Below are 24775 nucleotides of genomic sequence, written 5' to 3'. Positions count from 1 at the left end.
CTATCCAACCATAGATTGGAAGAACTACTCATGCCAAAATACAAATGCCCAGAGGATCCTTGATTTCATCAATGCAGATGTCTTGGACCAGTTGGTCGACATCTCCACAAGAGGTGATACTATCTTGGACTTTGTATTAAGCAACCTGAGTAACCACTGCAGCATCCTTACAGTGTCATTCTTCCTGGTAAGACCTGACCACAAAGTGGTCACTTTTGAAGTTACCATCTCCCCTGACCCCACCCCAGCTAGGGTTAAACAAAAAAACGTCTCCAAAGCTGATTACAACCTCCTGAGGGAAGGTATAAACAGTTTCATAGCCCCCTCCCCTTCCATAGGAACTGACACACATGTCCAAACCTACACCAAAGTACTATACGAGCATTTATATACAGTGGCTATAAAAAGGTGTATACACCCCTGTTTAAATGCCAGGTTTTTGTGATATAAAAAATGGGACCACCATAAATAATTTCAAAACTTTTCTCACCTTTAATGTGACCTGTAACCTGTACAATTCAATTGAAAAACAAACCAATCTGTTAGGGGAAAAATAGAAAATGTACAATAAGCTAGTTGCATAAGTGTGCACACCCTTAAACTAATACTTTGTTGAAGCACCTTTTGATTTAATTACAGCATTCAGTCTTCTTGGGTACACACCTGCCATCAATTAAAGAGACTCTGATTAACCCCAAATAAACTTAAGCTGTCCTTGTAGGATTTTCCTGACATTTACTCAGTTGCCTGCTACAGTAAAAGCCATGGATCGCAGAGACATATTAGTTCACATTAAAGGTGGGAAAAGTTTTGAAATGATTTATTGTGGTCTCATTTTTTTTATATCACAAAAACATGCCATTTTAACAGGGGTCTATAAACTTTTTATATACACTGTAGCTGCATGCAATCAGGTTTACTCTTCCTTGAGGAGGAGGATTTTGTCCTGTTGGCTATTCCTATCTGGTGGACATCTTCAATAAATAAACTCTATAATAAAAGGAAAAATTTGCTGTCCGGGACCAAGAAGGAGCAGGTGTTTAACTGGATGTAATCTCTCCTTAGCCTGAACAAGCAAATAAGAGCACTAGTGAAATACTCCAAAGGCCTTCTTCACATATGTCTACACTCTCAAAGGAATCACTCAGACCTGCTCAGAACTGGTGGTCAAGGACACCATATACAAAAACGCTATCGATTTATAACCAACCTGGTGGCAGGTTCAAGTTTCACCCCTTGCTCCCCTATCAGTAAATCAGGGACATCCCAGCACCTGCCCCCTTCCCCTTATCTCTAGGGAACCAGTCATCACTGCCCTCTCAAATGCAAAAAATACAACCTCCATGGGACCCGATAACATCCCAAGCTGCATCCTACATGAACTCAGGCAGGAACTTGCAGCACCATTAGGCACCCTGTTCAACCAAAGCCTAAGTACTGGCTTCATCGCAATGGATTGGAGGACAGCCACTGTCATCCCTTTGCACAAAGGTAGAGCGTCCACAGATGCAGGAAATTATAGACCCATCAGCCTAACTAAGATTCTCCTTGAAGGCTTTGGCCGAGACGTCAGAGATTATATTTCAGTGTGCAATAAATCCTTTGGTGGAACTGTTTCTTCGTTGTTTTTTGCTGTTTGCTGTTTGGTTCCTGTTGTTCCAGCCATCAGCCTAACTAGCCAGATCTGCACGGCCATGGAAAGGATCATCATGGACTTCATTAGCAAGGACATTGGCAACCTCCAAGCACTCAATCCCACACAATTTGGTTTTGTCAAGGGAAGTTTGTGCATGTTAAATTTGGTTGACTTCTTTGAGACAGTCGCCAAAGCCATGGATGAGGGAAAGATGGCGCACACTGCCTGCCTTGACCTGTCCAAAGCCTTCGATACTATTCCCCACTTGGGTATAATAGATAAACTCTCCCCACTTGGGTATAATAGATAAACTCTCTCAACTAGGCATCAGTCTGTGTGTTACCAGATGGGTAGCAAACTGGCTCACTGATAGAACCCACCTAGTCAAAATAGGGGAAGGCACCTCTAGCAGTAGACCCGTAATGAATGGTGTACCCTTGGGATCGTTTTTGGGACTCCTGTTGTTTGAGATACTTTTCTGAGGTGCAGATCAAAGCCAGTGGGCTGTGGCTGACCAAGTTTGCAGATGACTGGAAGTTGGGCACTGTCATCAATTCCCCTAGTGACGTGGACATCCTCCAAGAGGGTTTCACCCAAACAAATGACTGGTGCCAGAAACATGGCCTCAAACTGAATGCCAAAAAATGCATCGTCATCCCCCTTTGGGGACATTGACGTCCTCACAAATTATCACATTAATAACAAGGTTCTAAGCATGCAATCAGTTGTGAGGGACTTGGGCACCCAGGATGATAGCAAACTAACTTTTGACCACCATATTGCCTCATTTGTAAGGAAAGCTTTCTACATGGCCCACCTCATTAGTAAAGGGCATCTTATCCAGAGACAAGGAGGTCTTAACATCCCTGTATTCTTCCCTTATAAGACCCATTATTGAGTACAATGCCCCTTTTGGCATGTTTCTCACAAAGCACATGCAGCAGCTGGAGAGACCACAGAGGTTACTCACAGGGGAATCCAGGGCCTCAAACATCTACCCTACATAGATGGGCTAAAAGCCCTGATCTCTACTCAGTCTCATACAGACTCCTCAGAGGTGATCTCTGTCTGGCATACAAAGCAATCTCAGACCCCGCCTTGATGGGACTGCTGCATATCAGCAAGTTACTCAAGTAACTTGCACATGCAACCTCTACCTGGTTTGTGACATCAATAGGATTTGTGTCCCATAGACTTCCCCTTCTATGGATTAGACTCCCTGTCCACATCAAGCAGAGTACCTCATTAACCCTTTTTAAGCACAACCTGGATAACTGTATGGGGAACAGAAAATACGCCACATTTCACCTGTGCCCCTACTGGACAGGGGCATCGTGTGCTGACTACATGGGCTAAATTCTTGGCCAGGCTTGTAAGGCCCAATAGCCTAGTAAGTTCTTATGATCCTATGAATGTGATTATAAAGGAACTTGAGTAGGTAGGAGTGTATAAATATTTGGGAATTGATGAAGGATCAGCAATAAAACATGAACAAATGCAAATATAACTTTGTAAGGAATACTTCAGAACATTAAAACCAATATTGAAAACAGCCTTAACATCTAGGAACCAAGTCCAAGCTATAAACCAATTTGTTATTCTTGTTTTAACTTAGGTTTGCTGCAACTGAATGGCCCCAAAAGGTATCTGATCAGTTGGACAGAAAAACAGGAAAAATGCTTCACGCTTATCAAATGACATCTAAAAATCTGTGTATACCAAGATTATGTATCCCTCATTCTGAAGGAGGTATGGGCCTCCTCAAAATTGATTACACGTATAGATCTGAATACTTATCTGCTGACTTCACCAGATCCAAACACAGTGAAAGTTTTAAAACATGAGGCAAAGAAGTCAAGTTGACTTTCCTGCTTCGTTTAGCAGAAACGTATCAGTGTCAAGCAGGACTAGAAATCAGTCCAGAGTTAGACAAAAATCAAACAGCAACTGAATGTGCCAAAAAACAAAATAATGAATATAAGGAGAACATCAGATGAGAAGGCAAGAAATGTGAAAAAGCCATAAACATTGTGATAAGTACAGAAAACTCTTGGAACATTGTATTGATCAGGATTTGATGCAGGAATGGTTAGGAGAGGTGAATTTATACCAAAAGATGAAAAGTTACTATTGGTAGTCCAGAATAGTATTCTATGTACACATTGGTTTACAAAATCCATTGATCACGTGAGAGAAATAGACAAATGCAAGTTCTGTAAAACAGAACTGAAAAGTCACACATCTTGTTGTTTGGTAATGGCAGAAGGCCTGTGTACTGAAAGGCATAATAACTCGGCAAGACTGCTACAGTGGGGAGTGTGCAAACATTACATTACAATACTGAAGTAGCTAAGAAGCATTGGAGACGTGAGCCACAAAGCATTGTAGAGATTGTTAAAGTTTGTATCACATGGGCTCACCCTTTAATAACAGTTCAAAAATAGATATGAAAAAAACAAATATAGTAGTCTATGAAAAGATGACAAAAGTACTATTGATCATTGACATTTCTACACCCAGTGAGTATAGTGCTTTTTTGTACAGAAAGACACACACACACAAAATATCAGGATATGCAGGCAGAAATGAGAACAATGTGAAAGAAAGATGTCCTTCAAGGATGCATCTGCAGTCCTTACAAATGGGTTGTCCTGTCGTCAGGCAGCCCTTCGGTCGGCCGGATTCCAAAGTCTGGGTCATAGCTGCGACGTCATAGCTGCAGTTCTTCGGGTATAAAGGCATCAGCCGACGCCATTTTCCCCAGTCTTTCTTGCTGCGTGGCGCCCGAAGCAGAAGCTGTTCGTAAGTGCCGGTCGGTCAGAACCAGAGATTACTACTACAAGTATCGAAGACTTCTAAAAAGCTAAGTACCCCGTTGGGGACTCTTTCTTGCCTCAGCCGATGTCAGAAAAAGTGAATAACTGTTTAACTTGTGGGAAACAAATACCTCATAAAGATTTCCACTCTTACTGTTTACCTTGCTTAGGCCCAGACCACGACGTAGCAGCTTGCCTAGCCTGTGCTTCTTTCAACCGACGAACGCTTAGACGTTGGTCGGCATTTGCTGAAGAGTTTTTCGGCTCCGCTTTTGCTTACATTATGCCGTCGGATGCTCCGACTACGCAAATTTCTAAAAAACGCAAGGAAAAGGACCGACACTCGCGGTCCGCGGTTTCAGCCGAAACCGCGGTTAAGCCCACCGCGAGTGTCTCGGTTTCGGCTGAAACTGAGTCCACGGTTCTTCCTTCGGCCGAAAGCTTGCCACTTACCGAGGCCTCTTCCAGCTTGGCTGAAACTGCTACTGAAATCCCACCTGCTCTTACAGGTTCACAGGATTTATCTGATACTATCCCTTTGGATATTTCTACCCCTGCACGTGGTGCTGCTAGGCCTCCTGCATCCATGTCGATTAAGGCCTTTGCCAGGGCTAAAGCAGCAAAAACTACCAAAACTGTGCCTGCTAAGACCCCTTCTCACAGGCCTAGTTCTAGTTCACAAATGCTTAGTCTAGCAGAGGATCTCATTTCTTTGATCCGGGGATCCCAACCACATCCAGACAGGGCCTCTCACCCACCTCCAGAGAAGAGGACTAGAGTAGAACCCCCTGAGCCAGTTTCTTCAGATGGCTCCTCAGATGAATCAGATAATTCAAACCCTCCAGAGGCCCCTTTTTCTCCTTATGAGGACTCTGATGCAGAAGAGTCCATCCCTTCTGCCTCTCCGCCTGAGGAATTTTCTTTTGGGGAAACCTTGCATGCTATGAGGGAACAATTTCAATGGCAGGGCCAGGATTTTTCAGACTCTAGAAAAAGGCTTAGAACCTTTTTGCATTTGCCACAGCATAGGCCTTTGGCCATTCCTCCAGTACTTACTGTTGTGGATGTTGCTTTTAATGACGCTTGTACTGCTCCTGATTCTCTTTCTCCGGCCCCTGCTAAGCCCGATAGGTACTACAGGGTTCCGGACACACATTATCATTTGTATAAGGCCCCTTTTGCAGATCTGAAACTATCTCCCAGGGACCCAAGGCTGTAGCAGCTACCTCTACCAAAAAACCCCTCCCCTCTGAAAGGGAATCTAGGTCCTTAGAGAGATGGGGTAAAAAAGTTTACACTTCTGCTACTCTTTCAGCTAGGGCCTTGAACTGTCAATTCCACATGATTCAATATCAGGAATTTATGTTAGACCAGTTAACTAAAAAACTGTCCTCGGATGAGCCATTAGACAAAAAATCTGTACAGGAAATGGTACATAATATTCAGCAGGTCAGTAATCATTCCTTAAAATGCGGCTATGATGCACTGGAGGCCTCCTTTAGATCAGCCATGACTGGCACAGTGATCAGAAGACATGCATGGTTAAAAGAGCAGTCCTTACCAGACCATGTTAATTCAAAACTCCTAGATGCTCCCATGGATAAGCTCAATTTGTTTGGCTCCCCTGCACAGCAGGTGCTGAAGAAGGTGGAAGATAAAGCAAAATCTGTCCAGACAGTCAAGGATTTCTTGCAGGTCCAGCCTCCAAGGTTTAGCAGGAACTGGCCTTCCAAGAATTGGTCCTTTCCAGACACCTCCAGAGCTCCGAGAGGCAGGAATAGGCGCTCAAGAGGCAGGGGTCAATCCATAGGTGCCTACAGGGGTCGTCAGTGGCAGGCTAACAACCAGCGAGGTACAGCCACAGATCCAGCCACCACCACTTCCACAGGACAATCACAGTGACTTGGCTCTGGCACCGCCTACCAGGGAACAACTAGAGGCACCCTTAGGCGGGAAGCTAGCCTTATTTTCAGTAAACTGGCATTACATCACAGGAGACAAATGGATTTTACAGACAATAGACCAAGGTTACAGGTTTCACTTCCATACTCTACCAAGGAAGAGAGGAATGCCAAACCTACCTCCAAATCAGAAGACAGAAGCTCTACAACAAATAACTCACTTACTAAGGATGAGAGCTGTAGAAAGGGTACCATCTATGGAACAAGGACAAGGATTTTACTCCAGACTCTTCCTGGTACCAAGAAAAGAAAACCAATGGAGACCTATTCTCGACCTGTCTGCTTTAAACACATACCTCATTGTTCCAAAATTCAAAATGCTGACCCTACAGCAGCTTCTTCCCATGCTGGGCAAGGAGTCTTGGCTGGTAACTGTAGATCTCAAGGAGGCATACCTGCACGTCCCCATACGACCAAATTGCAGAAGATACCTCAGATTTCTTGCAGGATCAGAGCATTATCAATTCTCAACATTGCCCTTTGGCTTATCTACTGCGCCCAGAGTATTCACGAAATGCCTGGCATCAGTAATTGCTCATTGCAGGCTTCAGGAATTCAAATTTACCCTTACCTGGACGACTGCCTGTTACAAGCGGACAACAAAACAAATTAACAAAAGATTTGGAAAGGGTCATTCATCTACTGCAAGCCCTGGGATACACAGTCAATATAAAAAAGTCAAGGCTGATACCATCCCAAAGGATAACCTTCTTGGGTGCAGATCTGGACACATCAAAACAAATGGCATTCCTGACAGTAGAAAAACAGGAGCAACTCCCTATCTACTTCATGGCATTAACAAAGCAGAGCCAGCTAACAGCAAGAAAAGTCCTGCAAGCTCTCGGCTACATGGCATCCTGCATAATATTGATTCCACATGCCAGACTAGATATGAGAAAGTTACAGTGGTATCTAAGGAATCTATGGTCTCAGCACAAGCACAGCCTAGAAACCCAAATTCCAATAATTCCATGCCTGAAGCAGGAATTCCAATGGTGGGCTCAGGCCTGTCAAACAAGAGACTGCCCTTCCACAGCACTCAACCAAGCCAGACCATCACAACAGACGCCTCAGACCTCGGTTGGGGGGCACACATGCTGGACAAGTGCATACAAGGCTTATGGACTCAAGACCAGCTGCACCTACACATAAATCAAAAGGAAATGCTGGCAGTAAAACTGGCAATTCAGGCATTCCGACCATTTCTTCGACAGGGTCAACTGCTGATAAGGACGGACAACACCACAGTTATGTGGTACATCAACAAACAAGGAGGCACACATTCATACCCTCTATGCCGGATGGCAATGGACCTCTGGAATGTGGCACTGAGCTTCAACATTCAGTTACAAGCAATTTTGTGCCAGGAAAAGAAAATACTCTAGCAGACATCCTAAGCAGAACTACCACGGATGCCCACGAATGGATGCTGCATCCGGACATCTTCAAAACCATTACAGGGAAATGGGGACTACCAGAAATAGACTTATTTGCATCCCCACACAATCACCAACTGAAAAAATTCTGCACAAGGACGTACCACCCACTTGCTTGGAAAGTGGACTCCCTATCTTTCAGTTGGAAAAACCTGACAGCATATGCATTCCCACCTCTTCCTTTGATGCACAAGGTGCTATTGAAGATCAAAGAAGACCGTCCAAGGATCATCCTGATAGCTCCAGACTGGCCAAGGCAACATTGGTACCCATTACTGAGGAGTATGTCTCGGGAACAAATATGGCCTCTGCCCCTGGTTCCCTTGCTGTTAACACAGAACAATTTCAAAACCCTGCATCCAAACCTGAAAACACTGCAGCTGGCTGCCTGGAACATTGCATAAGACCAAATAACCCGGATTTATCTCAAAGGGTTAAGGACATTATCTTGGAGGCTCGCAGACCCTCAACAAGAAAAAATTATTCAGCGAAATGGAAAAGATATCTCATTTGGAGTACTGCAAAAGGAGAGAATGTGTCACTTGCAAACATACCTAACATCCTGGAATACTTGGCAGAGCTCTTCCACAACGGCCTGTCCTATTCTTCCATTAAGATTCATGCATCAGCTATTTCAGCAGAATACAACTTGGATCCTCCAGTCTTCTCTCATCCTCTGCTCAGGCAGTTTCTGAGAGGAATTAAAAATGTAAAACCACCTAGGAAGCCACCATTGCCAGCATGGGACTTGAACTTTGTGCTAGAAAAGTTGACACTCCCTCCTTTCGAGCCAGCAGCTACAGCAGATTTACAGTACTTATCATGGAAAACTGCTTTCCTGCTTGCAATCACTTCAGCAAGAAGGTTATCTGAGCTACAGGCATTAATGGCAGTACAGCCCTTCCTGATCTTCCATCAAGATAGTTTCCATGAGAACTAATCCTACTTTTATGCCAAAGGTGGTCTCCAGAGTATCTTTAAATCAAGCTATCCACCTACCTACGTTCTTCCCCAACCCACAGAACAGGGGAGAAAGACTGTTGCATACCTTGGATGTACATAGACAATTACGTTACTACCTGGACAGGACCAAGAACAATAGAAAAACTGACCAGCTACTGGTAGCATATGCAACAGGAATGGAAGGAAAAGCAATTTCAAAACAGACAATCTCTAAGTGGATAGGAAATTGCATTAAATTTTGTTACTCCTACCATGGGAAGAAAACTCCAGAAAACATCAGGCCTCACTCTACAAGAGCTACAGCCACTACCACAGCTTTTTTACGAGTGGCTACCAAAGACATTTTAGAGGCTGCTACTTGGAGCTCCGTGCATACATTTGCCAAGCATTATAATTTACCTTTGTACTCCAGATCCCGAGCAGGTTTTGCCACTGCTGTTTTGCAAGGGATCTTAACTACACCATAATCTTATTTCTCCTCCCCCGTTTGGCTATGGTATTCTACCCATTTGTAAGGACTGCAGATGCATCCTTGAAGGACATAGTACAGTTTTGTACCTACCATAAATGTAGATGTCCGATAGGCATGCATCTGCAGTCAGGATTACCCACCCTCCTTCCCCTCTGTGGTACTCCTAGGGTATTTGCCCATCTTGTAGCTAGCTGGGGGAATCTATTATGGTGTATTTGTTTGTATATATGTACATACATGCTTATTTTTTGTTTGCTCTCTACTATTTGGAACCATTTGCATTTATCCAAATTAAGCCTTCATAGAGGGCACCTGGCATCTGGGGCAAGAAACACTGAGGAAAATGGCGTCGGCTGATGCCTTTATACCCAAAGAACTGCAGCTATGACGTCGGGTGAAGTGCGACACCAGCCAAGGCCAGACCTAGACTTTGGAATCCGGCCGACCGAAGGGCTGCCTGACGACAGGACAACCCATTTGTAAGGACTGCAGATGCATGCCTATCGGACATCTACATTTATGGTAGGTACAAAACAGCACTATTCCCAGACACTTCCAATAGTAGTAGGAGTAATGAGTCTCATAAAAAATAATTTGAAGTCCTAATTAGATATGGTACCGATGCATGTAATTCCATATGAATTGCAGAAGGAGTCCGTTATGGGCCGTCAAGGGCACTTTTGGCTAACATCAAAGACTGAAACGATACTAATTTGAACTTTAATCATACCCTGACTTAGGAATGAAGTCCACTCCGTCATGGTATTAGAAACCGAGAAGACTTGGAGAAATTTAACTGAGTGGTAAACTGCCAGGAGTCTTCTCAGCCTTCATAGCCTACTTAAGCCCCTTTCAACTGAGCTCTTGTAATACTGGCCTGTAAAATGGAAAATTGAGTCTCATCCAGCTTGGGTAATGTTAAGGCTTGCAAATATGTCAGTACTTGGAGAGTCTTATCATAATTGCTCTAATGCTTAGAAAATTTTCAGAATCTTATCTGTTTTAACCCTTCCATCTAAACTACCACACACCAACCTAGGTTTTCAGCGTTTTCACTCACTTTGGGGAGACATTGGAGGAGAACAGGTTCAATGTTTGTATTGGCTTGCTGTGCTTTGTAATCCAGGTAGATGATTTTCCTTTAAGCATCTTGCATACTTGCATGTCCACTTGATCCCTTTCACTCTTTAAAATTTCTCAGCGCAGGGCTGTCCTGGACAGATTGAAATTTCACGCTGTCTTAGCTTGCTGTGCTTTGTAATCTAGATGGACTATCTTCCTTTAAGCTTCTCATATACCTGCATGTCCACTTGACCCTTTTTCACTCTTTAAAGGGCTGTCGTGGACAGATTGAAATTTCCTATTTAACATAGAGCTGTCATTTCCCCTTAAACTGCCCTGTGGAGCCTGTAAACCTTTCCCAGTCCTCTTGGGTATTCCCATCCAAACATGGTCCAGACTCTAAGCCCTTACACAACTGAATGTTAGCCCACCAATATTTATCAGATGTTCTACCATATGGTTTTTAGCATAACAAGAGAATGGTCTAAATGCATCCTTGGAAAATAAATGAGATCTTACAGCAGATGCATGTGCTCTTGGGAAATCGCAAATCTGTCCAACCTTGCCCATATATTAAAACTGCATGGCTGGTGTGTATATGTTTTTAAATCCACCAGAAAGTTGTGTGTATCCCTAAGCCCTATCTTGAAAATTACGTAAATACCTACCAACTTTAGGAAGCTTGTAATACCCGGGGACCATGACTTGCTTTCTCTGTAGTGGTTATTAGATTCTAGTCCACTCCCAGGAGAGAGAAGCTATCCATTTGACAAGTCCAAGATCATAATAACTTTGCAAGGGAAGGGCCATCAATCATTGTGGTGGTGGGGTCTACAGATAAGTGATATTCTACTACCTGAAGAATGACCCATGCGTATAACAAATCTCCCTAGTGGATCTTATTCAGGTGTCAGCAGCTTAAATGGGGAGTCTTTCCAAGTAAATGTAATTAACTCATAGTTGTCCTTTCCCTTGGTAAGAACATTCCCAAAACATTGTAAATTGAGTGAGTGACCCATGCTTTATCCCACTCAAAAAAAATAGCGTTCAGATAACAGTGGCATTCTCTCAGGAAAGTCAACACCCATTTGCACGTCATTGGGCTTACCAGGCCTTTAAATTCTACATTAATATCCTCGTAATATGCAAAATATAATAATTCAGTGATGAATCTCATCAGTAAACAAACAAAAAAAATACATGTATTACAAAGGACAGAGATAACTAGTAAAAAATAAAATGTAAAAATCTTGGATTCGGGAATCAGTTTTAAAACTTTTAAACGTTCTTCTATATACCGTAGTAAAAAATAAAATGTAAAAATCTTGGATTCGGGAACCAGTTTTAAAACTTTTAAACTTTGTTCTGTATACCGCAGTTGACAACTTCAGGAAGGAAACAATTTGACTCTTTTTTTTTTTTTTTTTTTTTTTTTTTTTTTTTTTTAAAGTAGGTTGATATTGCCTGACAAGCTGGATAATCACAAAGTGGTGAAAGGAATTAAATAATTCCACTGTCATTTTGGCAAATATACCACTTATCAGCTTTGTGTCCCACTGCCCCTTTCTCCGTATAACAACTGTTTTGCATTGTTGTTAACTGTTGAACCTCTTTGCAATAACTTTCAGAATTTTATATTTTGGCATTTAAACTAAAGATCTTGGCATCATCAGCAAAGAAGAATATGAGAGCCAGCCTTATTACCTCTTTAAGAAGCATAATTTGCAAACAACTTTGCCACCCTTTATAGTCATCTCCCCCCCCCCCCCCCCAGACTACTAAATTGAGTCAGATCACCAGGTGTATATGGAAAGTTCTCTCTAGGCTAGATTACCTTGGAGGTTGTGCATAATTAAAATTAAGATTCTGTGATTAGAGAAAAACTCCTTTCATTTGGGGCAACATGAAGGTCTGACTGGTCATCATAGGTTCATAGGTTCATACTAGGCTATCTGCCCAAGGGCATTTATAAGCCTAGCCCATAGTTGTGTGGCTTTCGCCACCCCTTTAGTTTGAAGAAAACTATGCCTTATTATTTTGCTGTGCCTCTGTCAAGCAGTGACACTGAAGTAATCCCTGGGGTATATCTGCAATCTCCCATCCATTGGTCAAGATTCCTCTTGAACAAGGCCAGCGAGGTGCTCTGCCTCACATGTACCGGGATTTTGTTCCACAGCATAGGGAGTCTCTGGGTGATGAATCTGTCCCTCCAGCACGTTCTATTAATAACCATGTCAAGGTTTAAGTCTCCCGCCCTTGTGGTTCTGAGGGATCTAGATTTTTTGAGGTGAAGCATATTCATCAAATCTGGGTTTGACATGGCCTTATATGTCAGGCACAGGTCACCTCTGAGCAAGCGGTATGCGACTGAATAGAGCTGGAGTTCTTTCAGTCTGGCAGCATAAGACATATTTTTGAGACCCTTTATCCTTTTGGTGAGGAACTTTTGGGGCCTTTCCAGCTGCTGCAGGTGTCGGGTCAGATACATTCCGAATGGGGCATTGTACTCAATCATAGGTCTAATGAGTGATGAGTACAGGGGGACGATGACCTCCCTAGATCTAGATGTGAATCCTTTCATGATCAGGTGGGCAATGTAGAAGGTTTTCCTAACTACTTTGGCAACATGAGTGTCAAACGAAAGGTTACTGTCAACCCGGGTCCACAGATCCCTGATGACTTCTTCTGTGCTCAGTGGATTGCCACCTATATGGTAGCTAGGGGTAACCTTGTTTTTCCCGAAGGGTATGACTATGCATTTCTTGGCGTTTAACTTTAGGCCATGGCTCTGGCACCAGTTATCCATTTCTGTGAGGCCCTTCTGAAGGATATCTGTGTCAGATGTGTTTTCGGCTATGGCGCCCAGTTTGCAGTCATCTGCAAACTTTGTCAGCCATAACCCTCCTGTGTTTGCTTGTACTTCAGAAAAGTAGATGCCGAACAAGAGTGGTCCTAGGACTGAGCCCTGTGGGACACCACTTATGACAGGCTTTGAGTCTGACATGGCGCCAGCAACTCTGACCCTGTGGGTTCTGTCACTTAGCCAGTTTTGCAACCCATCTTGTGATGTATGGGTTTACATTTAAGCCGATGAGTTTTTCGATGATACCTGAGTGGGGTATTGTGTCGAAGGCCTTTGCCAGGTCGAGGTAGGCTGTATGGACTGCCTTGCCCTCATCAATGGCCTTGGTGACTGTTTCGAAAAAGTCAACCAAGTTTAAGAGGCATGATCTGCCTTTGACAAAGCCAAACTGGGATGGATCCAAAGTCTGCAAGTTCCATATGTCTTTATTTATGAGTTCCATTATGATCCTCTCCATGGCTTTGCAGATAAGGCTTGTCAAGCTAATGGGATGGTAATTTCCAGGGTCGGTGGAGGCACCGCCCTTATGAAGTGGGACCACAGTCGCCGTGCGCCACTCCTTGGGTACGTATCCTGAGGTGAGGCTAAGATTAAACAGCTGTCCTAACTACGGGTTTAATTCCTCATTGAGTTCGTGGAGCACACAGCAGGGGACACCATCCGGTCCCATGGATGCTGTGTTTTTTGCCTTGGAGAGAGCAGTTCTCACCTGGGCGTTGGAGATGTTTGGGGGGTTACAATCCTCTGGTATAGATATCTCTCCTTTTGGGGGGGAGGGGGGGAGAAGTTTGCACTGAACCTGTCAGCCAGTATGTTGGCAATGTGTGTAGGTTCAGTAATCTTCACATCATTTTGAACTAATTCCGAGCATATCTGGGAGTTTCCTCCTAGGTTTCTAACATAGCTAAAGAAGGCCTTATGATTGTCTTTTGAGTCCTTGGCGATTTTTCTCTCAAAATTTGCCTTGTATGATTTTATCAGCAGAGGTTATTGATCATCTCCTCTTTAAGCATGTCCTGAAGTCTGAAACGCGTCTCCTTTGTGTGTTTTTGGCTCTTTGGTGAACATCAGGTAAAGTCTAGGTCTCAACATTCTGGCCTATGCACTGCTATACTTCACATGGCCTTGTTACAGATACCCATTTGGCATAACAGCCTGAAAAGCAGAATCCAGTGCCAGTTGTTTAATCTTTCTGCCTGCTTCCTCAGCAGTGTTAGATGTGGCAGGGCCCTTTGGGCAAAAGGAACTTTAGTTGCATGGGATACATCCATCTGTTGCGCCAGCCATGCTGCCCCACACCTTAAATCAGGAGTGAAAGATTGCTCTCTCCCTTCATGATTTGGCATAACATCATGGTTACAAAGGACCCCTGGAATCATTACACTTTAGTTTTACCTGAGTGCCACAACAAGGTCAGAATTCTTTCCGTAATGTTAAGTGATTCCATCCACACTAAGAATTAATCCATGAAATTTTTTCCTAGAGTGTCTGGGAGTAAATATTCTATGTATCCTTGCTATCCTGATGTCCTTGACAATGATAGTTGTCCACCCAGATATTTTGCAAGACAGGAAGCTTGTAGATTTAGACCCTTCTACATTTTCCAGTTTCAGCTTATATCCTCTGCATCAGCTTGATGAGTTTCCAATTGGTCCACCTGCGAGTTTGCTGACGCCATCTGATGTGGTAGGTCTGCCAATGTCTCATCGACCTTAAGCAGGTGGTCTAAGTGAGCTATTAATGCACCCTCCATGTCCAAAGAATCTTTTGCATCTGTTTTGTGCAGTTTAGCCATAATCTGCTAAAACTGCCTGTCGCTAGTGAAAGAAGGGTTCAAGGATTGATCGGCAGTCAGCATTTAGATGTGATGCAGGATCTGTTCTGGAAGTGCTATTCTGTGGGTCATATTGTTCCATCCCCAAGAGTCCTTCCATGGTTTCCCAGAGCGTTTCCTTGCCATATACAACAAAAGCAAAGGACAGATAATGTAACAGAATTAGTTAGAGGAAACGGTAAGAGACAAATGTACAGCATAAAACAGCGCAGCTCTCCAACATTTTTATATATTTGACACTAACAAGCTCGGGGGAAGGGGGGGGTTGCTGAGAACGATCACTGAAAACTTCTATTCCACAGCCTGCCTTGACCAGGAGTCGGTTGTGTTCTGTTTTTTATAGGCTGTTGTGCTTGTCCATAGCATATGTTCTTTCTGTGTCCTTTCCTTACTGAACTACTTAATCTGTATTCTGTGGTATGGCACAATGGGATCATTAGAATGCTTAGTGGACAGCATTACACTACCTGCAGTACTGGTATCATATTTCCTGTGCTTTGCCACCTCTGTGTCATGTCATTTTCTGATCTGTCACCAACTGTGTTATGGACTGGTTCTGTACTCCTGTTGGTTATGCATAACCTACTTTAGTACCTGTGTACCTAAGATGGTTATTTAGCATATGGCTGCCCTTGGTAGCTTTCACTGACCCTTGCTGCATTTTGCAAACTTCTTCCTCCTGCTACTGTGCTTGAATTGTGCATTGCCTTCAAGTCTTTTTTTTTTTTTTTTTTTTTTTTTCCTTAATCCTTTGCCAGTTTGTGAGGGCTAACAGCTTCTCTGCAATTTAAGCTGTGATGCATGTTTCCATCTGACTTTCCCTGTGGATATGAACCTTTTTTTTTTGAAACTGTACTTAGTTTTTGTCCAGCAACAGCACTGCAAAGATAGTGACATGTGGATACCACATCATTGTTTGGGGGATATTCTCCAGGCATTCTGCAGTCTGGCCTGAGGATCATGCGGTCACCTCTTCCCATAAGCAAAGCAGAATGTTGTTGACAGTTTGTGCAACCTCTGGGGTGGTGGTTGTTTTTTGTGACCTTCTGTTATGTTTTGTTTTTACCTTGCTGCTGGAGCTGTCAGCATGTCTAATACTTAAAACTTTCTGGCTATTTGTACTCCTTTTTTGTGGTGCTGTTTGTGTTATGATGCAATTTTCTTCTGGTTTATGCGCTGAGAGAGATTCTTTTCATTTTTTTTTCTTTGTGTAGTTTTTCAAAACAGTTGTCCCTGTTGCATGCTTTATCTTAAACAAGATGCAGTTTGTGAATGAAAAGTATGCCTTTTGCTTTTTTTTTTCCATAATGAAACCCGGTTTGCTGGATATTTCCTATGCAATTTGTGAATGTATTATGCACTTAAGTTCAGACGCATTGCTTAAGTTGATTATTGTTTGTTAGTGACATTCCTTTTTATGGTGGGGACAAGCGGCTTAAGAAATGGTAAGAACAGAAGGTGCAGATGTTATTTTATTGAAAACAGAGTATGAAATTTATGAGCTGTAGAGAGACTGAAATAAAACTTTTTACATTCCTTTTTGAAGCTCACCATCTTGTTTAATAAGTCTAGCATTACTAGATGTTAATGTACTTACGAAATGCATGTATGCAGTTAATCATTTTGTGTCTAAATTATTCTTTTTCTTATACTTAGGCAGTTAATTCACAAATTAGAATCCATGGTGAAGGCAAGCTCCTCCTTTGACTTTGGTAAATATAAATAATTTCTTCTGGTTCACAGTCTTTGTTTACATTTTGAATAACTTGTCTATATAAAGACTTTGAAAACTGCGTATAGGTGTTTTGGTTTTCTATTTCTAAAAAATAACAATAAACAAGATGCGATTCAATGAAGATCTGAGTAGTCTTTTAAGACTGGTAATGTGAATCTGATGGGTCGGAGATCTTGTAATTTGAGCATTTTTAGCATAATTTATATTATACTAATGTATGGCCGTTTTCCTTTTTGTTGCTGGTCCACCGAGTTCAAAGTGAAAGATAGAAAGCTTAGCCTTGGGGGAAAATCTATTTAATTTTGCTCAGAAACTGGTGACTAGCAAGTGTGCCAAAATAATTTAAAGTAGACATATCTTAAAAAGAATGTAAGCCATCTGTTTCATTGCTATCCTGATCAACCAAAGAAATTGTGGTCCATATTGCGGCAAGTGAAATGCAATGCTGAAGTTCATTGTTAAATGTTACTGTAGTTTTTAAAAGCGTCTAACAGATTTGTCCAGGCCTTGTATTGTAGAGATTCCCTTCCTCTGTTTACTGGTATTGTTAACACTTCAGTATGTACTGTACGTTGAATTGAAGGTTGCATAGCAAACCTTACTTCTTCCTTCTGTTTGGTGGCTTTTTTGTAATAAATCAAGTTTGTATTAAAGCATTGTTTTATTTATTTTTGCTTATAGTTCCCCTATAATTTTTCACTTCAGGACCAACAGTGTTTTGCATACTGCAGCAGATCGTTACTTGACTGCTAGTCCTGTTTATTTGCTTGTGTTGTTTGGTTGTAATTGATTCTTCTAGCTTACTTTTTGGAATTTCTGATAACTTTATGGTGGTAGTAAATTTAGAAAAATTTCAACTGTTTTTGTGTTGATACATTATATTCAAGAAGAACTATTGTAACAATATTCTATCCTACCCGTGGAATAACATTTTAGATTCCTTCCAGTCTTTCCAATTGTGGAGTTATATTATGCTCTTTTTTGTACTAAACGTTCTGCTTGTACCATGTTAATCCAGTGAAAGGTTTGTATTCCAGTATTATTGTTTTTCCTTCTCAGCTAAAAGTATAGCTGATGTTTCATTTTAAGACAGTCTTGCCAGTAAGTGTAAAACCCCTAGCCACCATATGGTATTGTTGAAGATGGATTTTCCTACATTTGCTGTTTGAATCCTTATCTCCCTGATTTCATCCTCATATTATTCATTGAGTGTCTTCTGTGTGGAGTCTGCATGTCCTCCCCGCGTTTGGGTGGGCGTTCGAAAGACATGTGTAAATGGATGTGCCTTCGTTGAAGGATGAACGTCGAGCTGGCACCTCTGTGTTCATGAAAATCTACTGCCAATCATTAGCGGACCGGAGTTCCGCTGTGGCGACCCCTAACCGGGAAAAGCTGAGAGACAGCAACAACATTATTCATTAACATGATCTCCTCATTATGGCATACCTTTCTCTCAGTTTGCGTTATGGGCGTGCCTTTGTTAAAGGCTGAACGTCGAGCTGGCACATCTGTGTTCTACTGCCAATCATTAGCGGACCGGAGTTCCGCTGTGGCGATCCCTAACCGGGAAAAGCCGAAAGACAGCAACAACATTATTCATTAACACGATCTCCTCATTATGGCATACCTTTCTCTCAGTTTGCATTATTTTCCAGATATTTTATTTGTTCAGATTATAGATAATGTTTAAACTTCTTGACTGTCCCTTTAGTGATCAGCAATAACATACTGCATTGCAGCCATAGTGTTCTCAGATATTAGACAGGTTAAGCAATTTGCGAGCAAAATAAGAGAGATTTCTCCCCGTATTTGGCACAGACCGTATGAGTCCCTCTGTTTTGGCCTCAACTGGTAGAGAAGCCTTTTCTCCTCAGTCCACTTAGTGGTCAGCCGTCTCACTCATCTCTTAAGCTTCACCTGTACCTTCATTCCCTGAAACCAGGGACCCATCTTGCCTGGACTGGGTGGTCCATATTCACACAGCTTCCCAAAAACAGCTAGTAAAATTACACATTGTGAAAATGGGCATAGTTTTCTATTTGGGCAGCTAACCAAGGACTGGTTCCATTGATGTTTAGCTGATATCTTTGGTCAAGGCTTTAGTTATTCTTTGATTTAAAATCCATTTAGCTGCCAGTTTGAACTTTCATCAGGTGATAAATTCATTGTTCTTATCACTAAAAGTTTATAAGGCATTTCTCAGTGGTGCCTTTTTGTTGAGACCCCACTATATAGAGAGCTCCCCTGTTTGAACCCACTATTAAAACGGTTCTTTTTCTTGGTGGCAGTCATGTAGCCTCAACTGTAACATTAATGTTCTTTTCTCTCCTCAGTATTCTAGCAAAGGAGAATACTTATTAAATTGTTAGATGTTCATTTTTGTCTGCATAGAAAAAAATATATTGGAAAGGTAACCAACTCTGTTTTGATTTACAGTAGAAGTGAGCAAAAAGGTTCCAAGGCCTCTCTGTCCAGACGGCTGTCAGTATGCATTCTGTTTTGAAACAAGATATATGCAACAAATCTTTACATAATGAACCTAAAAAAAAACATCTAAGTAGAGCAGTGACTGCTTTTATTGCCTTCTTCAGCAATACTATCACACACGATATCTGTGCTGCTATAACATGGGCTTTAGTGTATACTTTTTCAAGGCACTACAAGCTCAATGTGATCTCCTTAGCTCTACATTCACAGCTGCCATACAGAGGGGCATTCTGTCTTGATGCCACTCAAGAACTTTAGTTTGGGGACTCCAGCCTGTGAATTGACTAGATCATGTAAGATACAGAAGTTATGTATTTACCATATCATTAAGTCTTCATTATCCATATCTATCCACTTCAATAAGTCCACCCACCTTCTCTCATCCTTCATAATCCCCTCTTCTGAGGGACCTAAAGGATTTGACTATTAATGTTGTATTATAATGCTAGGATGCTGTTGTTCCAAAATGCAGTCTCATTCCTGGAGAGAAAGGGAGGTGACATGCATTATGGGAGTAGTTCTAGAGCTTGGGAAAGTATTAAAGGTGCTGAGTGACTGTTGTCAGTGGCTACTAGTCTTAAGGTTGAATTGGACACATATGGATTATAGGTTTATAACTTCATAGGTCAATACTAGGCTAGTGATCCAGGGGACCATTATTAGTCCATCCCTAATATCCCAAATCGTAAGTATCCAGTATCATGACTAATTTATGCCTAGTTTCAAACCCTTTTCTATTAGATTTTGAGAGGGAAAACCTGGTGTGTATTTGATTGCCCATCCATTCATCCAGGTTATGCTCAAAGAAGGTCTGGGCAATACTTTGCTATACAGCCAAAGAAAGTCTATTCCATGAAAGAGGGATTCTCTGGGATATATATCTGTCTTGCCTGCAGGTCCTATTTATATTTCTGTGGAAGTAAAGATCTCCTGAGCAGGTTTTGAGGATGTTTTAATTTTGCTGATGCGCAGGAGTTTGCATAAGACTGTCTAGCCTACAAACCTTCAAAGGTTCCAACGGTCATTTCTCAAGACACTGTCTGAAACGGAAGAGGGGGAAAGCAATTTACAGTGGTCTGGGTAGCTTATTGAAGTCATGCTTTTGATTGTCAGTGAGAAAACACTATGGTCTCTCGATGAAGATCTGTCATTAACGATAAATAGCGTTTGTTTACATCTTGGTGGGGTGCAGTTTGTATAGTATTTAATTATGAATCTCTGAGTTAGTTTTATTCACTCAAGTGAGTAAAATGCTTGTCATGATGATCACTTTGTACAGTGTCTTATTTGATTTGTATTCTATTACACTGAACACACACTTAACTGATACATAGCCTTTGGCCCTTGTCATGTCTAAAAAGGTTTTCATATGTGTCCGTTCACTAACCAGGTTAAAATACATTACAAAAATGTATTTTGATTCATTTTATGCTTGGGTCACTCAAGTCTGTACTTTTATTTACATTATTTAATTTCTTGGTTTCTTTTCCCACTTGAAAGAAACATGGTTTGTTAGTAATGGTTTCATTTTTCAGACAGCAGTGATCTGATAACATAAGTTTGTCCTGTTGAAACTAATTCATATCCACAGTATTTAATGATTGACTTTTCCTGCTGTGATCCTTGAATTCTGAAGATATTACTGCCTTCTGGCAGCTGTTAGACTTCATTACTTTTTGTTGCATTTAAGTTCTAAACATCATTCTTGTGTTACATATGTAGTTGGTAGCACCTTTCTGTTTGTGTTTGTCAAACTTCCACTGTAGTCCACAAGAGAGCATGTTACATGAGAGTTTAAAACAATTTGAAGTTGTTAAGTGGCTCATTTATGTTTCAGTTTAGAATGCCGACTGAATGGATTGAAATCTATATTCCTTTCATCCCTCAAGTGGATGTTCAATTTGTGATTGACTTTAAAAGCAGACATAAACCTTGTCCTGTTTCGTCAGCATCTTTAGTAAAGTAAAATTTAAGAACATGTTTAGTCATTGATCTGCAGCACAGCTTTGCATTATTTCAGATCTGTTTGATCATTTTTTGCTTGCTTGTGCTGCTGTGTGCTGTTTGGAAACTACTGCATAGTGAAACAGCCTGATGCAGGTAACAATAGTAACTTGCTGGTCACATTATTCATATAACTTGATGTGGGGTTAAGGGTTCAGGCCATGACATTTAGTAGATTATTTATCTTAAAAACGGAGTCATAACAAGGCAGTAAATTGGCATAAATGCTGTTTTCTGCCAAGTAACTGCTGGAAATTTCCTAACAAAGTGAGCTTGCAGAATTGATGATGCAGATTCAGGATTATTTGTATGGATATGCTTTTGGTGTTCTGTGGAGCTGCATGGTTGTGATATGAGCAGTGTATTTTTTACTTTCAGGTCACGCTGCTAATAAGCATATGGAAGCAGAAGATATTAGGAAGCAGTGCACTGCCTTCTTGCAGTATGTAAAGGTGTTTGTTTACAGGTAAGAAAAGCTCGGTCTGTTGCAATTTAATAACTAAAGGCCAACATTGGGTAGGCTGTTTTTGTTGAAAGGCTTTTCTTTTTACTAGAGCAGTTGTGCATTGATGAGGAAAATATTCTCTCTTCATATCAGGATGGCTAACTTTAATCCTGTTGTGTAATAATTCCTCTCTTTGCTGTGAATGTGTCTCTGGACATTTGCTAAATAACAGGGTATTTCTCAGGGGAACAAAGCAAATTAACTTGAAATGATAAATACTACCCAGAGGCTGCCCTCTAGTACCAGTATTTGATGGCTTCCCACTTTAACAAGAGTCATTTACTTTGCTCATAAGAAGTTTGCAGTGTAGGTCATTTTATAACCTATTTTACTGGTTCCCTTTTTTTTTTTGCAGCTACAACTACAGCAAAAAAAAAAAAAAAAAAAAAAAAAAAAAGAATTGCATCTTCTTTTGGGCTGTTATGCTTTTCATTTTATAACCTATTTTACTGGTTCCTTTTTTTTTTTTAAAGCTACAACTACAGCAAAAAAAAAAAAAAGAAAAGAAAAAAGTTGCATCTTCGTGTGGGCTGTTATGTTTTTCTTGGGTATTTTCTCCCATCTAAACTGTATTTACCAAACAGCTTTCTTATTTATTTATTTTTAACATTAACATTATTTCTTTACCTATCAAACTCTTGTATGTAGTCAGTAATTTTCTTTGTTTATATTATAGTGTTCAAAATGGAAAACAAATGGGTAATTCCTAGAAACATAGCTGTCAATACTGGTCAAGATGTGGATGTCATATGTAGTCTAGCTGTTGGATTAATCTTAATATGCTCTTCTCTGCAGCTTTTGTTTTCTAACCTACTAGAATGCACTCCATGTTAGTGAAAAAATAACTAAACGGTGTAAAACTTTTCTGTGTGGAAGATTTTCAGTCCATATATCTCTATTTAATCACTGTATATTAATCAGATCAGACACCTAGTACTAGAAGTAGTGAATTTAAACTAGTCAAGTCAAAAAAATAATAAAAAATATATAATTTGAAATATTGTACAGAATTACTAAGTATTTTAAAGTAATCCAGGCAAGGCAGGCAGTTTCCAGTCGAAAATCCTTTTATTAAGTACACAGACGAGCGATCCAAGTAAAACAAAAATAACAAGAGTAATAGTTTCCTCACAAGCTTTCTAAAAATATATATAATATGTATCTATATATCTATATATATGTATGTATGTATGTATGTGTATATATATATATATATATATATATATATATATATATATATATATATAGGTAAGGGAGTGGTTTATTGTGCTGTAAAACAGATGCCCTTCAAGGATGCATCTGCAGTCATCACATATGGGCTGTCCTGCCTCAGGCAGCCCTTCGGTCGGCCGGATTCCAAAGTCTGGGTCCGGCGTCGGCTGATATCGCCTCTTCCCCGACGTCAGAGCGCCTGGGGTATAAAAGCGTCAGCCGACGCCATCTTCCTCAGTCTTTCTTGACGCGTGGTGCCCGAAGCAGAAGCAGATCGCAAGTGCCGGTCGGCCAGCTCCTGTAATTCAGCTAAACCGAAGACTTCAAAAGCTAAGTACCCCGTTGGGGACTCTTTCTTGCCTCAGCCGATGTCAGATAAAATTAATAATTGCTTAACTTGTGGGAAACAAATACCTCATAAGGATTTCCACTCTTACTGCCTACCTTGCCTAGGCCCAGACCACGACGTCTCGGCCTGTTCCGCCTGTGCTTCCTTCAACCGACGCACTCTAAGACGTCGGTCGGAGTTTGCAGAGGAATTTTTTGGGGCTAGTTTTGCTTACAAAATGCCGTCTGAGACTCCGACTTCACATTTAATAAAGAAACGGAAGGACAAGGACCGAACACGCGGTCCGCGGTTTTGGCTGAAACCACGGCCAGGCCTACCGCGAGTGTCTCTGTCTCGGCTGAAACAGAGTCCTTGGTACTACCGTCCACCAAAACTGTACAACCGACAACCTTGGCCCCGGAGGCCACTACTGTATCGGTTGTTGAATCTCCTTTGGAATCTGGTGTCCAGGAACCTTCCGACACCATTCCCTTAGACAAAACTACACCAGCACGTGGTGCAGCCAGGCCTCCTGCATCCATGTCTATTAAGGCATTCTCTAAAGCTGCTAAACACTCAAAATCTATGCCTCCCAGGGTTATCCCTCAGGGACCCACTGCAGGTTCTCAGATTGTTAGTCTAGCAGAGGACCTTATATCATTAATTAGGGGCTCTCAGCCTCATCCGGACAGGGGCTCTCAACCTCCTACAGAAAAAAGGCCCAGGGTTGAGCCCTGTGATCCCCTCTCCTCAGATGAGGCCTCTGATGGCTCTGCTCTCTCGGACTACCAGGAGGAGGCTTTTTCGGCCTACGAGGATTCAGATGCAGAGGAATCTATCCCTTTGGCCTCCCCTCCTGAAGAACTGTCTTTTGGGGAAACTCTGCACACTATGAGGGAGCATTTCCAATGGCAGGGCCAGGAATTCTCTGATTCCAGGAAGAGATTAAGGACCTTCTTGCATTTGCCTCAGCATAGACCTTTGGCTATTCCCCCTGTTTTGAATGTCATTGATGTGTACTCTGAATCTAGCACAACCCCTGACACTCTCCCTCCGGCTCCTGCCAAACCAGATAGGTACTACAGGGTCCTGGAATCGCATCTTTTCCTTTACAAGGCCCACTCTGCTGATCCAGAAACTATTTCCCAGGGCCCTAAAGGGGTTGCAGCTGTCACTACAAAAAATCCACTCCCCTCTGAAAGGGAGTCCAGGGCTTTAGAGCGATGGGGTAAAAAAAGTGTATACTTCTGCTACCCTTTCTATGAGGGCTTTAAACTGTCAATTTCATATGATACAGTACCAAGAATATTTGTTAGATGAATTGCATAAAAAGCTGTCTTCACCTGAACCCCTAGATCGCAAATCACTTCAGGTTAGCAACCATTTCTTGCAGTGTGGTTATGATGCATTGGAAGCTTCATGTAGGTCAGCTATGACAGGTGCAGTCATACGTAGGCATGC

At 41.7% G+C, this 24775-nt stretch overlaps 1 protein-coding gene across 1 annotated transcript in view; it reads left to right on the top strand.

The window, feature by feature from the left end:
• The window catches only part of MMS22L (MMS22 like, DNA repair protein), a gene marked incomplete in the record, with an annotated part of 1809169 nt that overhangs the window by 392139 nt on the left and 1392255 nt on the right, over positions 1–24775 (top strand). Inside the window, 2 exon segments of the mRNA XM_044065731.1 lie at positions 16700–16755; positions 21648–21735. Coding sequence (XP_043921666.1) covers positions 16700–16755; positions 21648–21735 — 144 coding nt within the window.

This window comes from Protopterus annectens, chromosome 1.part0, assembly GCF_019279795.1.
Source record: "Protopterus annectens isolate FY-2018-M chromosome 1.part0, PAN1.0, whole genome shotgun sequence".
Classification (NCBI taxonomy): domain Eukaryota; kingdom Metazoa; phylum Chordata; order Ceratodontiformes; family Protopteridae; genus Protopterus; species Protopterus annectens.
The sequence above is the reverse complement of the archived record's forward strand: the minus strand, read 5'-3'. Positions and strand labels throughout refer to the sequence as shown.